The 18,753-nt window shown below is 40.0% G+C and overlaps 1 protein-coding gene across 2 annotated transcripts in view; it reads right to left on the reverse strand.

Annotated features, from left to right (window-relative positions):
• The window catches only part of LOC111148314 (EGF like repeats and discoidin domains 3), a 415,586-nt gene extending 409,228 nt beyond the window's left edge, over positions 1-6,358 (reverse strand). Inside the window, exon 1 of one of the 2 annotated variants that reach the window (XM_022504814.1) lies at positions 6,031-6,358. In XM_022504814.1, coding sequence (XP_022360522.1) covers positions 6,031-6,097 — 67 coding nt within the window. In that variant the 5' untranslated portion in view covers positions 6,098-6,358. The remainder of the gene's footprint in view (positions 1-6,030) is intronic. The other variant, XM_022504815.1, reaches the window with a different exon arrangement.
• Positions 6,359-18,753: the final 12,395 nt, after the last annotated feature.

The following is an 18,753-nucleotide window of genomic DNA, read 5'->3' on the forward strand; positions in this document are numbered from 1 at the left end:
ACGTGGTCATGAGTTTTTGATGTTTTCTGCTAGTTTTCAGCTATGTGTTACAGACAAATCAAGAGAGTTTTCTACAGGTACAATGGATATAGATCATTGCCCAGATGAGAGTTTCAGGCAGGACACTGTTTTCAAACCAAGATGGAAAATCTCAAGGTGCTCCATAACTACGATCTTAACTTATTTCCATTTCTGTTTTCAAACCTCAGGATTTAGTAATAGAGGCTTCCGATTATCAAGTTTTTTTCTTCACACACAAAAAGTAAATGGCCAATTCCACAATGTTTTGGAGATTTGCAACCTCATAATAATGATGACAGAATTTTATAGTGGATTAGGTGCCCTAGATGCTATCCGGCAAAGAAATGTTGGGGAGGCAGGAAGAGAAGAGGAGAAAGATGAAGATTGAGAGAAATGAAAAGAACTTTTATTTTAGGAGGAGTGATTCAGAAAGGATGGCAACTGGAGACAGACTGCTTGGCATGATGTCAGCAACTGTGTAAGAAATGGTGCAATGGCGAATCTGTAACCCAGTTTGAAGGGCTATATCAGCAGATGCTAGAACTAATCTGAAAGGAGTGATTATCAGTTAAGGAACAATTAAAAATAAATAAATGATGTCAAGTTACTAAAAGCTATTGATATGCAATAGGCCCATATATAAGGATTAATAACTGCTTAAAATGGATACTGACAAAACTTTATTGTATCATTTAGTCTCTTTTGGCCACATGACTTATGCTAGTTAGATACTTGCAAGCTCCAGGAAACATACACTTTACCATTGTGATAGAAAATGATAACTAGTGATCTCTCACCAGTACTATAGATGTGTACAAATGTGCAATCGAACTTAGATGCATGCAAATCAATCTAACAGAATTTTCTATTTATAAAACTTAAGAGTTGATATGGAGTGTATGCTTAAGAGTATGCTAAACATTTCAGCAATAATTGCTTCACAGCAAGTACCTCATAGCTCTATGTGCATTTCCTTGGATGGTTCTCAAGAGACCCCTGAAAAATAATGGCTCAACTTAGACATGCGCTTGTTTGTGGCAATTTGAGTAACTCTGTTTCCAAGTTAAAAAATTATGGTAAAAGCAGTAGGTTCTTACAATTCACCGTCCCTCTCCATCTCAGGGGAGCACTGAAAACTAACTAACAACATCAGTTTCATACAGAGCAGAAAGTCACTTTCCAAGGATTTGCAGATTCACCTTTACTAGTTTACTTTTTATTTTTTCCAACTTTCCTTTAAAAGATCTCCATTGATAATCCTGACACCTGCTGGCAAGGGCACAGTTGATCCTTGTTGGGTTTTCCCTTCAACAACTTCCTCAAATCAAAAACTTTTTTTTTTTTTAAAGATTTTATTTATTTATTTGACAGAGAGAGATCACAAGTAGATGGAGAGGCAGGCAGAGAGAGAGAGAGAGGGAAGCAGGCACCCTGCCGAGCAGAGAGCCCGATATGGGACTCGATCCCAGGACCCTGAGATCATGACCTGAGCCGAAGGCAGCGGCTTAATCCACTGAGCCACCCAGGTGCCCCAAATCAAAAACTTTTTAAAGGTTTCTCCAGTGACAACTAAGTAGTAATTTATTCACTTTAAGTATGTATAGTACTTAATTTCTAACATTATCAGATAACCATGAGAAAAATTCCAATACTCATTCTACTTCACATGGGCAATAATTTGACTCTTTGTATATAAACACATGTTTGTTTTAATTAACCAAAAGATATTACAATCATACCATGCGCTATGATTAAACAAACAAAAAACATGCCAGGGGTCTTCCCTACAACACAGACAAGAAATGAATAATAGGAGCGGCTGGGTGGCTCAGTGGGTTAAGCCTCTGCCTTCAGCTCAGGTCATGATCTCAGGGTCCTGGGATCCAGCCTCCAACCCACCCCCAGCCCCCAACCATTGGGCTCTCTGCTCAGCAAGGAGCCGGCTCCCCAGTCCCCCCCCCCACCCGCCTGCTTGTGATCTCTCTTTCTCTGTTCAAATAAATAAATAAATAAAATCTTTAAAAAAGAGAGAATTGAATAATAGGAATGGCTCAGTTTTCGTTTTCTACTATTTTTTTTTCATAATAATATCAGTTTATAAACTACTTAGGAAATAAATTCAACTGTGTAAAAAGTAAATTGATTAGCTATGAGAAGTCATACCATTAATTATGTATTTACAAAATTTGCTGTTTGTTTTTCAGTACCCACTCATAATGATTTACTCTGTCTTGAACTGAGTTCTAAAGTCTCCACTGTTTTATGGGGTTTTTGTTTGTTTTGGCAAGAATATGATGAACCTACTACATCATATATCGTACTCAGAGCTATTGCACCTGCAAGTGTACTCAGTATATTACAAATACCAGAATTACTTTCTTACGCTTTATGAAACTCTCAGATCAGGCAGGTTTTTTTTTTAAATTGTGCACAAATGATAAGATATACAGTCCATCCCATTATGGAAAACCCTTCAAAAAACCTAAAAGTTTTGAAAACAAATTACCTATTTGAAATTTTTATCTTAGTATCAGTAAAATTAAGAGTATGGACTACTAATTTAGACTCTAGGAACTGTCAAACTTATATTTTGCAATGGTTTTGAGTAACTAAGCTATTTTATATTAGTATTGTATATTTTATCCTTTCACTTTACATTGCTATAATTTTATGAGAAGGAAAAATCACACATATCTGGCAATAAAAGCAAACTTTATTAAAATACTTACAAAAAATACCTTAGATCCTGAGTACATGTATGAACACTGATCTTAAGATATTTGCAAAAAATACGAGAGTTTTAATTTAGAGTACTGAAGTGAAATACATTTCCCTACTTTTGAAGATCTTTGTAACTTCAAGACCATAGAAGGAAGAATGTAGCATTTCAATCTTTTAACCATAATTTTTATTATTATAAATGTTTTCCCAAAACCATATCCAGATTTAAAACAAAATAAATTTCAGTTCTAAAGAAATAGTTCAAGAATAAGCAAAACCTTTTCAGGAACAGAGAGGGGAAAGTGTGCTGTATCACCACAGTGTTTGGGATGGCCAAGATTTTGCATTAGTGTCAAACTGTCAAAGCACGATACTTTATCTTCACTTTATCATTTTTAGTTCACCTAAAATTATTTTTAGGTGCTTCATTTGGCATCTGAATTAGCACTTATTTTTAAAGTACAGAATTCACGATCATGTAAATTAAGTAACGAAGACACTAATGTGTAATAAATTTTTAAAAACACAAAAACCTGTTATTCACTGTAGATATTGCTATACTAATTATAGAAGCATCCTGTTATTATCTTGAGTGAGACTGTTCAGGTACTAATTTATTCTCACGTAGAATAACTAAGAAACACCATTGATTAAAAAAAGGAAATTCAAATGCCAATGAGTCATAGTATTTAGGACATGTCTAGACATTTTTAGACAGTGCCATTTGCTTAAAGACTTCAGGCACCAACTGCAGGCACAGGGACAGATTGCATAAGATGTCACGTGCTTGCTGCAACTGTATGCATGTTATTGGATTTTTCAGAGCAACCCACAGCGATGAATAATTTAAGAGTTAATAAAATATTCAATCTGACTGATCCATTGGTTTAATTTTAAGATAAAAACGGCTAATAAAAGAAATTACCATATCCAATCATTAATACACATAAACTGCAACCCACACAGGGAAACACCAATTTCTAAAAGGCTACATCAGATAAACGATGTCTGGGGCAGGGGAATGCCAAGGGAAATTCTCAGTGTTAACACTGGCTTCAGTAAGTTTACTCAAAGTTTAATTGTTTGGAGCTGTCACACAAGCTGCACTCTGCCTTCTGCAGGGCTGAAGGAGAATAAATTAGAAAGGTGCAAGTTTAACAGAAAGGGCTCATGGAAAATGATCCGTTTCTTTCTTAAATCCCTCTTTCCCTCTAATCACAGGCTGGCTGGCTAAGGAAAAAAAAAAAAAAAGGAGCAATCCTTTTGAATATGGAGAATATGAAGAATATGGAGTATGCCGCTGCCCGATTATTGTTTGGGAGAGGGAATGGAGAGCCCCGGCAACACCGTGGTTTGTCTGGCGGAGTAAGCTGTGCCCTAGGCGTGGGTATCTTTAGGAGGCAGAGCTACCGGCTGCAGTGAGCCAAGACTCACCGCGCCCCAGGGTTCCCGCAACCGGACCCAGCGAGGAGAGCGCGGCCACACACGCTAGACACATTATCTCCTCCTCCACCCCCGCCGCACTCCACCTCAGCTTGGGGACAGATGGTGGCTACGGTGGCACGGTGTAGGTGCGTGTGAGTGGGTGAATGTGTGTTTTCGTGTTCGGGGTGGGAACGGAGGCGGGGAAGGGAGGAGGAGAAGGTAGTGCCTGCAGTTCTTCCCTTCCCCTTCCTGCTAAGGCACGATGTGCTGAAGGAATCCAGACGGGAAACAGGAGAAAGGAAAAATAACAGTGGTGGGAGCCCTGTCTTTTCCATATCGCTAGGGAACTCAGCCGAGCAACTACAAAGCCATTACCATTCCTTAACCTTCAGTGGAGTGACTGCCTCTGCCTGATAACTAGAAGGGCACTTTGTAAACGCTGGCAAGGCACACACCTACACACACGCCTACACGCTGGGGAAAATAGCCACAGTCTGGGGGAGAGAGGGAGGCCGAGGCAGAGCACCGCCATGGATCGCTACTGGCAGGGCAGTGAGGGCATCCAGGAACACCAAGCTTCTTGAGCAAACAGTTGCCCAAGAGCTCACGGTTTTCCTATGAAACAAATAAATGGATGGATGCAGGCATGGATGGTGTAGAATACACATGCGGTGTGAATTTCAAATGGATTCGAGTCAACGCTTTTAATTCAACTATCCTTTTTTAGAGGCACATTTAAAACCCTGTAGTGCACTCAGTTCTCCACTTGAAGCAGCCTGCTAAGGGTTCTATTACCCTCGGACCCCTTAGAAGCGGCTGTCCTTATCCGTGAGCGCAGAAGGGGCGCAAGTCCCTCTTGCGCGGTCTCCCCTGGGCCCCCTGTCGCTCCTTTTGCCGTTTATCAGCGCCAACTTCAGCCCCGACCCGCTCAGTGACGTGGCCGGGACAAGGGCTCGTATTGACAAGCCACCCTCCGCAAAGGACCTGAAATTCGTCTATACAACTCCGCAGGAGACTCACTGAAGCCCTGCAATTTTTTTGTAGGCTGGCTTATTTCACACAAGTCACGGAAAACACAACCAGACCAGCTCTTACAACTTTTCTGCTCTTGGGCGGGGGAGCGAGGATGTCTCCCACTGCAAGATTCTCTACTACCAAGAGTTAGGGTTGTACCCGGAGGGAGTGCTGAGCCAAGCTCCGAGCCCCTTGGGGGTTAGAGGAGAGGCGGGTTCCTAGGGTTTTTCTGTAATCGACGCAGCGAGTCCTGCCTGGGAAGGCAGCAGAACGCCGAACTGACTTGTCAGACCCGTCTCCACCTCGCCCACCTCCAGAACTCCCAGGGCCAGTTTTGGATTTGTAAACCGCTCAGCCCCGGCCCACATCCGAGAGCCGTACCCGGGGGACAGACGACCATGCGGCTCTCCAGCCTCTTCCCCTTTCAAGCAGATGACGCCCGCAAGCTTAATTCCCAGCTCGGGCCCCCGCGGAAGCCCCGCCCGTTGCCCGTAGCTAGCATCACCGGCATTGCCCAGGGAGGGTTCGAGCAGTGACCGGCTGGCCGAGTGAGCCGAAGAACCTCTGGTTCCCCAGAGCGCCGTTCCCTCCCCCCACCGCCCTCGGTCCCCGTCTTTCCTCGCTCTCACCCCGGTACCCCTCACCCTCTTCCCCGCTCAGCCCCACGCACTCCGCTCTGACTTTGCGAGCACTTTTCCGAGGCATGCGGGGCGCGCCGCCTCCTCCGTACCGCCCGCGGCGCTCACCGCCCCAGGCGCGCCCCGGGGACCGCCTCCAGCCCCCTGCGCGGCATTTCCCAGGGGACTCCAGCCTGTCCCGCACCTAGCGGCCCGGGCCCCGTCGCCTCACCTTTGCAGAACTGGGGGACACCGAGGCTGAGCCCGATCAAGAGCCAAGCGGCCGCCGAGCGCTTCATGGTTCTGTCTCCCGAACGTGACCCCGGCTGGTCAGGGGTCGTTCCAGAGGGCAGCGTCGCTGAGGTGGCACCGCAGGGCAGCGGCAGACCCCGCCCCTGCCCGAGAATTCAAAAAGATGTCTTCTTTCCGCAGCACTACCTTAAACAAATTCTTGGAGGACGCGAGGAAGAGTGGTGACCAAAGAGAGGAATCTTTCTTCCCCTTTTGCCAGCGCTCCGGCGCAAGAAGGTGGGCGAGCTCTGAGGAGCCGCCGCCGGGCTCAGCCTCCGCTGCGGGTGGGTCCCGGCTGAGGCGCGGCGGGCGGGGCGGGGCGGGGCGCGGGCTTCCGCGGCGGCTTCGGGTCACCCGCGCCTGTGGACCCGCAGACCGTGCGCTCGGCTTGCTCCGCTCTCGCCGTCGCAGCTGCGGGGCTTCTGACTTGGGAGAACAATGAAGCGTGAGCTAGCGGGGAGCGAGCCGGCGGCCGGGTGCGCACTGTGTACAAACAGAGGCGGCGTGCGTGCGAGCCTGAGCTTCGCAGGCGCGCTCCCCCGGTGCCCACCCGCTCCCCCCTCCTCGCCCTCCCTCTTATTCCTCCCCCAGTCTTCCCCTCTTTCCTCCCACTTCCCTCACTCTTCCTCTCTCTCTCTCTCTCTCTCTCTCTCTCTCTCTCTTTCTCTCTCTCGTGGCTCCTTCTGCCGGAAGAGAAAAGGGAGACAACTGCAGCCACACCCTGGCACCTGCCACCACCTCTAAAGTTCCTACATTGCCTGTACCTTCTCCGCACACGCCAGAGACTCTAGGGTTAAGGGAAGCACCTTGGCGTCTGAGTTTCTCTTGGTTCCAGCAGTGCCTTTACAATTAACCGCGTTAAGGATGCCCCTGAAGTCCCACCTTAAGGATGCCCCCGAAGTTCTCAGTATAGCCAACAAAATAAGTTAAAAGCGATTTTGAAAAGTGACTCTTGGGACACGAAGCTGCGCAAGAAAAGGAACCCTGCAAAGTGAATTGCTCCGATTCTCAGGAAATGCAAACTCGTCAACAGCCAGACTCTAATCAGCTAAGAGGAGGCTGCTCTGCAGTTCTGTCTGCACTTTAGTTATTAGCTCTAGGGCTGGAAGAGAGGGTCCTGAGTTTATCTGTTCATAGGGGCCAAAAGGTGAAGGCCTGGGGCAAGCGAGTACAAGACACGTGTCTTGTTAAGCAGCACACGTTTCAGATGAGAAGTAATGGGGAGAATCTGGGCACTGTGCAAGAAAAGAGAAGGCAATTACAGATTCTTGAAGTATCACTAAGGTGGGTCAAATTTTTCTGCTATCCACCAAAACCCAGTATAAATGGTTTCTCTTGCAGTGGAAGAGACTGCAGAATACACACCATAGCTTGAAATAATGCTTTCTCCTCTGTTTTTACGTTAGAATGATTGCTTAGGTACATGGATTTGATTCCATCAGTTGCAGGTACCAAAATGAAACACGGCTCTTTCTTCTTCTTCTAGAGAAGGTAGTAGAGAGAGAGAGAACCACAGAAATTTAAAAAAAAAAAAAAATTGTAGGACACATTCTTGAAAGCAAGCATTTGAAAGGAGAAGGGTACTCAGAAAGAGACAGGACAATTAGTCATGCAACTTCATCTCCTTTACCTCCTTGAGTCCTTTAAACTTCAACACCTTCCTTTTGGAATTTGAAGTGAGATCAAGGACGCAAGGTGGATTTAAAGTAATATTGCGTGTTGCCATGGAGGAGTTAAGATACTGTACCACTGGCACACAAAAACAAAACAATAGCAGCAACAAAAATTATGTCAAAGCAAGTTTTGTTCCGATCTCATGTTCCGCAGGAGGGTTAAAAAAAAAAAATTTTTTTTTTTTAAACACATGGCTTTGCTAAGTCAAAGAGGGAGAATCATTTATTTACTCTTCATGCTTAAAGTCATAGATGTTAGAATAGAACGCCACTGTCCAGAGCTATAGCAAGGAACTTTTAAACAATCAAATTCTTTCTCCCATGTCATTATTACTTAATTCTGAAAGTAAACCTTCAGTCATGCTGTGGCATGTCCATCATAAAGTACCTCTAACATTTTGAAATGAGATATTTAAAATTAATTTTAAGGTTTTATTTCTAAAGGATAGTACTAAATCTCAAAAATATTAAATCAGAAACCAGTGTCTTTGTGATGAGAGATTAAAGAAAAAAGATGTGCCCCAAGAGTTTTATTTTCCTATTTTATTCTGTTCTCACTTTTCTGATACTATATGACCTTAATAAGCATGTTAGGAAGTTAATTTTTTGGCAACAGTGCATGTTACTAAAATTTTATCTTTAATTTAAACTCTTTAAAAAAACTACATTAAAATGCATATTCTATGACTAAATACCTGGAGACATGCCTTTAAATGCCATTCTGTATTTTCAGGTAGATGACTTGTAAAATATGTCATCAGCTTAATGCTTTTATTTCCATAAATCCTGTTTCCAGTCTAAATTTGATACATAGTCTTAGATCCATATGCATAGATCCTATGCAGGTACCCTTACTTTTTCCCCCACTTATCAATAATGATGTGTACCAATAAGACTTTCATTTTGAATATTCCAGGCACTTTGCCTAATTTATACTTACAGGACTTATTTAACTCTTAATAAATTCATATATTGCCTCTTCAGAAGTAGAATGTAAGAAATGTTAAAAGACAACAGGAACTGGATTTTTTTTTTAAAAAAGGATAAAATTCTATTATGACTTCTTTAACCTCTCATAAAGCACCAAGGGACTTTTACTAATCATGCATGATCTAGTCTACAGTTTATAGTTTCTCTAAATATGTGCCTGAAGTGTCAAAAATGAATCTATACATTACTTAAAACAGCACCTCCCAAAATATTTTCTGTGAACTTACCTTCCCCAAAATGTTAATAAGTTTGGGGGGAAAAAGAAGTTCCATGATCAAATAATTTTGGGAAATATTGCATATCAAAGTAGCATCTTGAAGATTTGGTAAATGTTAACATATTAAAAACTTTGAAATGTCCTATGGTTAAGAAACTCTTCCAAAAGTCTTTAATCCAGTATTTTGCAAACTTTTCTTTTTTCACTATGACAAGCTTTTTCTCAAACTACCTGATAAGATATTATAGATTTAGGGGCGCCTGGGTGGCTCAGTGGTTAAAGCCTCTGCCTTCGGCTCAGGTCATGATCCCAGGGTCCTGGGATCGAGCCTCACATCGGGCTCTCTGCTCGGCAGGGAGCCTGCCTCTTCCTCCTCTCTCTCTCTGCTTGCCTCTCTGCCTACTTGTGCTCTGTCAAATAAATAAAAATCTTAAAAAAAAAAGATATTATAGATTTAGTGCTATAAGGATAACAACTTGGTAAAGATTGTCTGAAAATAAAGCAGAATAAAGAATCAGCAAAACAAACAAAAACAAGACTGAGGAAAGTTTACTGGTTTTCAAGAATTCTCATTGGTTCAGAGCTTGGATTCTGGAATGGTACATATCTGAATTGAAATACTATCTTTTTTTTTTTTTTTTTAAGATTTTACTTATTTATTTGACAGAGAGAGAGAGAGAGATCACAAGTAGGCAGAGAGGCTGGTAGAGGGGGAGGGGGAAGCAGGCTCCCTGCTGACCGGAGAACACCATGCAGGGCTCAATCCCAGGACCCTGAGACCATGACCTGAGCCGAAGGTGGAGGCTTAACCCACTGAGCCACCCAGGTGCTCCTGAAATACTATCTTTACCACTATGACTCTTTTAATATAGGTAAGTCAGTTAACAGCTAGGTCTCGGTATTCTCATCTGTAAAATGGAGTAAAACTCATAGGGGTAGTTCACTGTAATGTACAAAAGTGCCTAGTCCAGTAATGAGTACATAGTGATAATGAAGATGATAATAATGATGAATAAATAAGAACAACCACATATGGAACCCTAAAAGACTTCTCCTCAATAGCTGATTATCTCCATTCCTCACTCATCACCCTCAATAAATTATCTGGAAAATTTTAAATTTACCTTTTAATTTGTCAAGCAACAAATAATACTAAATATACTATTTATTTCTGTTATTATTTCTGTAATTGAATATTTAGAATTAAACTAGATACTGGAAGAGTCTTAGCTTGTTTGATCAAGTTACACTCAGTACCATTAAATCTTTAAAATAATTTTTTCATTTAAAACCTATTTTACATTTACAAAGACTTTGTTTTGTTTTTAATATCCTAAATGCTCTGCATTAAAAGTTGTATTTCAGCTTTGTGAGATAGAAAGCAGAAAACTAAGCCAAGACTATTGGATATATGACCTGCAGAATTTGAGGTAAGAGATTATTACTGTTCTAAACTGCTAAATTTGTGGTAACTTGTTCCAAGCAGCAAGAGAAAACTAATACTATAAATTAATACATTAAATTATTCCCTGCCTAGAGAGAAGGAATAAGGCACAGATTGGCTAGATAAATCACTCAGGGTCTCAAGTTAGCATGTGTAGGAGCCAGTAAATGAACCTAAGCATTCTGAATCCAGAGCCCACTCACTCTACTGGCAACAATTAGGGAGCATCAACTACATGCTAAACACTACTACATTTTTTACTTATATTGCTTTACTAAATCATCCCAACAACCTTTCTGAAATGAACATTATTATTATTTCAATTTAACAGTTGAGGAAACCAAGGATCAGTGGTCCGTTTTATTTATTTATATTTTCAATTTTCTAATTGTAACTGTCATTTTTTTTTTTTTTTTAGTAGTTTGGATTCTCTCTACCCCCCCCCCCTTTTTTTAAAGATTTTATTTGTTTCTTTGACAGAGGGAGACACAGCAAGAGAGGGAGTGGGAGAGGGAGAAGCAGGCTTCCTGCTGAGCAGGGAACCAGATTTGGGGCTCTATGCCAGGACGGGGATCATGACCTGAGCCAAAGCTGATGCTTAATGACTGAGCCACCCAGGGCCCCAATCTCCCTGCCCTTCTTGATTTGTCATTTTAGAGGATATTTTGCTCAAATGTAGAGTTCCAAGGACATTTTTAAATTGTCTAAAATAGGGGCAACTGGGTGACTCAGTAGGTTAGGTGCCCGACTCTTGATTTCAGGTCATGATCCCAGGGTTATGGTCTTAGCATCCTGAGATTGAGCTCAGAGTCAGGGGCTCCACACTTAGTGGGCAGTCTTTTTGGGATTCTCTCTCTCCTTGTCCTTCTGCCCTGCCCACCCCCGCTCCTCTCTGATGCACACACTTGTGTGCGCGCTCTCCTTCTCTAGAATGAATAAATCTTCTAAAAAATTGTCTAAAATACAGGCATAATTTATAACCCATTTTTCCATTGCTCTCCATAAACACCCAGTTAATTCTTTCTTTTAACACTCTGCTCACCTTGTTATCTGCATCTGAAAAGACCTTCTACAGATTGTAACTAGCTGAATTCCTACCTGGCTTTAATACCTCCCCCAGTTACTCCAGCACTACAGAACCATGATCTTTTTAGAATTAACACTTTTTGTCTTTCTCTAGTTGTTTCATCAGTGTTAGCCTTACCTTCCCAAATAATTACAAATGGTTCTTTCTATGAAGATAACTGCTTGCCTTAGACATAGCTAAGTGTTATGTTTTAAATGTCTTTAGTTTTTCTACTATGAGCACTAAGAGAAATTTATTTTTAAGGTTACATGTTTTATACCAAATTCCCAGTTCCCAGTATTTCCCTGCTTGATTCCCTGACAGAGTCTGTTTCCCAAAAATATGTAGGATCCTTACACAAGAGTGTGCCTTTCCTTTCACAGCCTGGTCCCGGTAACAGAAACTTCTGGTGCCTCTAATTCCTTCAGGCTCAACTCATTACAGTGACTTAGCTTTCACCTCCCTAAAATAGCTGTGAACAATTAATACATGTATATAAATAAAAGTTCAAAGCGACCAAGTGGGTACACAAGGAAAATAAGTTTCCCTTTAAATGACACTCCGTCCTAACATAGGGTTGCCTTCCTAGGATAGCTAGTACTATTCCTGTGTATCTTTCTAAAGATGTGTGTGTGTGTGTGTGTGTGTGTGTGTGTGTGTATATGTATATAGTCACAAATATGTGTATATATAGTGTATATGTATATGTGTATATCCAAGCTTTCAATATATGGTATGTAAATATATGTGTGTATATGTACATGCTTTCACAAAAATTGCTAAATTACACAAACATTACACATCTTGCTTTTTCACAAGTAAATATATATTTCTGAAATTGTGTCAAGGGCTACACAGTATTTATGTAACATAAATCCCTTTTGACAGACATTTAAGTTGCTTCCAATCTTTTGCTATTGCAAGCAATGTTGTACTGAACTCATATTTTGCACACGTGTGCAAAATAAACTCATTAGAATAGATTGTTTGAAGTGGCATTGTTGGTTGAAGCTATGTGCATTTAAAATTGTGGTAGATATTGCCATATTGCCATTCATGAAAGATGTATGAATTCATCCTTCTACCTATAATACATCAGAGAGCTTGTCTCCCTGCTTCCTGGCCATACAATGTGTTTGCAATTTTTGGTCTTGTCAATCTTGTAGATGAAAAATGGTCTCACATGGCTTTGAACATCTTTTATCATGAGTGTGTTTCAGCAACTTTTTACATATTTAAAAATAATTCACACTTTCTTTATGTTAACTTTCATGTCTTTTTCTCTTTTTTTCTAGTGGATTGCTGACCTTTTCTTGATTGCTAGGAGCTCTGTATATATTAAATAAACTGTCATTTTTATGTCAAAAAAATTATCCAGCTGATTTGTAACAGTTTTTTTTTTTTTTAAATTTTTGCTGTGCTAAAGTGTTTTATATTTGGGGTGGTGAAATTTATCCATCTTTGCTTTATGATTTCTAGGCTTCAGGTTTTGCCAAGATAGGCGCTTACTCTTCTGGGTTTATAAACATGGTTTATTATACTTTTACAGGCATTATGTTTTCATCTGTGCTTCTATAATTCTTATCAAACTGAAATTTATTTTTGTGTAAGAAGATAGTACAGATCTTACTTGTTTTCCAGAAAATTACGTTACATAAAATCAATTTATACAGTAAATCCCAGTCTTCTTTACTGATAAGGCGTGCAGACTCAGTCACCTAGTCACTGTAGATTCGGCCCTACTGATTGCTTTTGTACACTGTGTCATTTGTTTATCTATTCATGGGCCAGCACCATACTCTTAGATTATTGTTGTTTAAAAATGTTTTTATTAACTGCCAGAGTAAAATACCCTCATCTACTTCTTTCTAATTATTCTCTAATATTATACATATATTTTTCCCCATATATACTTTAGAATGAACTTGTCTAGATGAAATGGTAGAATAAACATATTTATAATACTAGCATTCCTATGTATATATCCAGGTTTTCTTTTATGTTCCTCTTGTTAGGTATCTACTTAGGTAGTTTATCTTTTTATATACTTATCTAAATGCAGTTTTTTTTCTATTATGTTTTCTAATGGGCTGTTTTATGTTTATAAAAGGCTATATGTGTACGTGTCTAAGTGCGTGTACTAATGTTATACCTGTCACTCTGGCAAAGTCTTGTTCTATTTATTTAGTTTTTTCACTTGATTCTTTTGGGTCTTTTAGATATACAGTTATAGCATCTTAAAATAATATTAGTTTTATTTCTTTTCATATTGTTGTACTTCTTCTCCCCATCAAATTGGTATTACTGCTGCCAAATAAATGCTACATAAGCAGACACACTTGTATCATTCCTGACTCTTATGTGAACATGTTAGTCACTTTTTTTTAAAGATTTTATTTTTTTTATTTATTTGATACAGAGAGAGAGAGAGATCACAAGTAGGCACAGAGGCAGGCAGAGAGAAAGGGGGAAGCAGGCTCCCTGCTGAGCAGAGAGCCCGATGTGGGACTCGATCCCAGGACCCTGAGATCATGACCTGAGTCGAAGGCAGAGGCTTAACCCACTGAGCCACTCAGGCGCCCCTGGTAGTCACTTTTTATGGGCATGGCGCACGTCCTCTGCATTCCTGAGTCCAATGTAGCCATTACAGTAATTTTCTATGTACCAGCATTTGCTCAAAAAATAACTTTAAGGAGTGAAGACATTACTGTGAGTGTAGAAAGGAAATAAGTATTCATGAGGGTACAGGATAGGATAAAAGAAAAAAATATGTTTTCTTTAGCAGGAAAGAAAGAGAGACTTGTGAAGATTTGGCAGGATTGAAGGCTATAAACTTTGAGGTTGCATCTGACAGAAAACTGGAACTTGGTGTCTTCTGATTTAAAATGAAATGATAAAAACTTCTTTCACAGGCACCATACCCATAGCTATTTAAATACATGGTTAACTGGGACGGGGTGGGGGCTGGTGGGGTGGGGACTCAGGGGGGATGTTATTATAAAAGTCAAAAGGACAATCTTGAACTATTTCCCCCTTTACCTGGTTTTCATTGACTTTCCCTTCTCTTTTTCTCCATTTATAGCATTGCTAAAAATTGCACCAGAGATTTATTTATTTAAAATATGTAAGACTTCTAGTTTGATCCATCAAGTATAGTAATTGGACCAAAGCTAAATGAAACTTAGAGAAAAACATTTCTGCTATCCATAAACAAATGTCAAAGATAATGAATGAATAAGATTCTCTCTGATTTTCCTGGTTCCTAAATGGGCTGAAACTTAAAAACTCTTGTCAATAAAAAATTACTTATTTTCATAATCACAGTTTTATTTTAAAACTGAAAAAGTGGAGTATATTTTAATACATGGTATTTTGGCACATGCATATTAAAATATTTTTCATTTCTTCAGCCATTCGGAGAATAACATTTAATTCCATGTGTTTAATATTAACATTGATTCTGCTACTTCTGTCTGTAGATAAAATACTCCTAGCACATTTTCCCTAACATACATGGTAATTTTAAATATTTCACTAAAATAAAATAGAATATGATACATGTCTCATATAACAGTTGTAATTTGTCCTAAATTATTATTTTAGCATAATATGAAATATTTGATTAAATAAATTAAACCCATACATTTCCATACAAACTCATACAGAACCAGCATGTCAATATATGATTGGGAGGATAAAAGAAATATCATGGTCCTCACTAAGAAGAAAATTATAATATCTTGCTCTTATGCTTGTGAGAGTGACCAAAACAAAAATAAAAATGTAAATTAAGAGAGTTCTAATAAGGCTTTGAAAACACAATGACAGCATGCCTTTCTCACTATATCTGATGATCCTGGGGACTTAATTCAGAAGGAAGCTTTTATTTTCAATAACAAAATTATAAACCATATCTAAAAGAGACTCAGAAGCATAATTGCACCATTGCCTCTTGAAATCTTTGGAGAATTTAAAGGTTTCTAGTTGGATTCCAGTAACAGTTTTTTCCTTAATCATATATAGGGATGAAACTTGATTCGTAATGTAATTTGTAATCTGAAATACATTGTAATGGACATCTTGAACTGAAGTCACAGCTCATAAAGTAAAAATCCACACCAGTGTGGGCCTCTATTCACCTAATCACTAGTAAATAAGATTGAGGGGTGTCTGGGTGGCTCAGTGGGTTAAAGCCTCTGCCTTGGACTCAGATCATGATCCCAGGACGCTGGGATTGAGACCCACATCGGGCTTGCTGCTCAGCAGGGACCCTGCTTCCCCCTCTCCCTCTGCCTGCCACTCTGCCTACTTGCCTACTTGCGATCTCTCTGTCAAATATATAAATAAAATCTTTTAAAAATAAATAAATAAGATTGAGAAAAGATAATTTTCTATTTAGCCAAATCATTATTTACCATTTTATTATAAGGAATAGATTTCTGAATGTTTCCTATAAAGTACTGTAATGAGAAAATTTATGTGAATTTGAAAGTAGAGATTATAAATCAATTTAAAATCAGGTGTTTTTCTGTTTTATTTAAAGATGATTAATTTAGAGAATTCTTTAGATTGCCACACTGGAGATGAGTAAACCAAAAGTGTAACCAAATGGAAGTTACGTATTCTTGCCAAAAAGTTTGAAAACTACATTTGTCTACTTTTAAAAACAAAATTAATAGCGGTATTGATAGTAAACCGTTTCCTAGCTTTCCTGTTCATGAATAGGAGACATAACAGAGCGTATGGCGAGGGTGGAAATGTTTCTAGCGTTGCCTGTGATGATCTGACTCAGCCTCAGCTGAAAACACCCTTGTGTTATTTTAACATTTTCCTTTCCTCTGTTAAATAATGTGTCACTCTGGGCTGTGACTCGAGCTGGTTGACTCAGTTTTTTTCAGGACTCTGCCTGGGAACCTTGAGCCATGACTGAAAATACCAGGAGGTTTTCCGTTTGGAAGAGGCTTGATTTTGATAACTTAACTGTGTAGACTACTGATCTACAACTTTTAGCCAATTTGCTTTAAGTAAAGGAAATGGCTAGGCCTTTTACCGTTCATATTTTTTAACCAAAGCAGGATCTTTTATTGTTTTATCTGCTTTATATTCATTCTATTGTACTTATATTATTATGTTTCTTTTAGCTTTCTTCATTTAATTTTTTTTTTCAAATGCCGAAGACTAATCTTATGAACTCTCTATTCTAGCTTACACTCCAAACAAGAGAGATGGACAGCCCTTTTGCCTCTAATTAGTTCTGTAAAATCCCTTTCAGTGCTATAAAACAGATCTCCTTTTTTCATCCCAGATGGCACCTTTGCCCTAAAAGGCAGTCTTGTGGAGGAAGTGGATAGCACAGAGCTTAAATCACTGCTCCTGGCAGTTGCTGGGACTGCTGGCTGAGGAGTCCTTCCCCTGGGAGCAATAAGCACCAGCATAACGACTGGAGTATTGCTGCTTTCTAGTTTCTAAGATCATTCAGTCCTTAATAAACAAATCTATGAATTAAAGATAACTTTCTGACAGTGAAGCCTTCCATTCAGCCCGTAGTATGGGGTGAAAAGGAAACTAGAAATTATCATAATTCCTTTCAGTTGTGATGTCTAGCACTTCAAGAACAGATCTACATAACTCTCAGGGATATGAACTTTGGATGGCCTTCTAGCTGGACTACAGAGGTGTACAAACAGGAGCCACCTATAGAAACATGTCATAAATTGGCTTGCCTCTGCCTCCTGCAGGAATCTTCTAGGTATCTGAAGCTGAGAAGGAAGATACACCTTTGGATAAATCTTCAGAAAGAATAATGAGTCTGCCCCTAAGTCCATTTAAACACTTTTGTGGTAAAGAAGTATAATGTAAGTTAAATTCTGCCTTGATTTTTGTTTCTTCTTTAAAAGCAGGCAAAGTAGAAAGGAGGGTGGAGTTGGAGGGGGTGCACGTGGTGAGGGGCACACATCAACATCTTCCCAGGAAAGGCAGTAAGAGGTGATTCCTCTCTAAGATTTAGGATATCCCAATAAATAACTGCTGATAGGTGGGTAACTGGAATTCAGAGTACACACCAGAATGGGAGAGGTTGTTGAGCTGGGAAGGAGGGGAGGCATGATTCTAGAAAGGCTGGAAGTGGAACATTCAGAAGTCAGGAAGCCAAACACTTGGATGGCCTATTACAGGAAGCCTCCTCAACACTGTGACCATGAGAAGAAAATTTAAAAATCAGAAGGGGGTATTAGTCTGCTTTTCATTTTTATTCTGAAAATTTAAGATTTTTATTAATTATTTTCTGCTTATTAACTTCATTCCACAGAACAAATCTCTTTTAAGATTTCTTACAAGCAGGGGCACCTGGGTGGCTCAGTGGGTTAAAGCCTCTGCCTTCTGCTCAGGTCGTGATCCCAGGGTCCTGTTTCAGAGCCCCACATTGGGCTCTCTGCTCAGCAGGGAGCCTACTTCCCTTCCTCTCTCTCTGCCTGCCTTTCTGCCTACCTGTGATCTAGGTCTGTCAAACAAATAAATAAAAATCTTAAAAAAAAAAAAAAAAGAATTCTTACAAGCAGGAGTATTGGCTGACTAGTATAATTTGTTTCCTTAAACTTTACTTCATCATTGATGTGTCAGGAGAACTCTGAGTCTCTTGAAAAAAAAAAAAAAAAAAGGGCCAAATGTACAATGGGCATATCTCTTACAATGAATAGGATGTTGTTTTTGCACTGACCGGCTATCTCACAAAATTACACTAATATGAGGGGTCTAAACATTATGCCCTAACTTCTTTTTCCATTGGGAACATCACCTAATAACATTTTTCTTTCTTTCTTTTTTAAAATTCCATTTATTTATTTGAGAGAGAGACAGCGAGAGAGAGCATGAGAGGGGAGAAGGTCAGAGGGAGAAGAAGACTCCTCGTGGAGCTGGGAGTCCGATGCGGGACTCAATCCCGGAACTCCGGGATCATCACCTGAGCCGAAGGCAGTTGCCTAACCAACTGAGCCACCCAGGTGCCCAACATTTTTCTTAATTAAATTTTTTTGAAGATTTTATCTGAGAGAGACAGAGAGAAAGAGAGAGGGGAAAGGCATGAATGGGGAGGGGCAGAGGGCCAGGGACCAGTAAACTCCCCGCTGAGCAAGTTGCCCCATGCAGCTGTGGATGCCACACTCAATCCCAGAACCCAAAGTCTGATACTTAACCCACTAAGCCACCCAGGCGCCCCTTAATTAAATTTTTTGATCAGTCTCTTTCTTTGATCAATCTGCCGAGTTAAACTCATAAGC

This window comes from Enhydra lutris, unplaced genomic scaffold (genome assembly GCF_002288905.1).
Source record: "Enhydra lutris kenyoni isolate GAN:26980312 unplaced genomic scaffold, ASM228890v2 scaffoldscaffold19, whole genome shotgun sequence".
NCBI classification, from domain to species: Eukaryota; Metazoa; Chordata; class Mammalia; order Carnivora; family Mustelidae; genus Enhydra; species Enhydra lutris.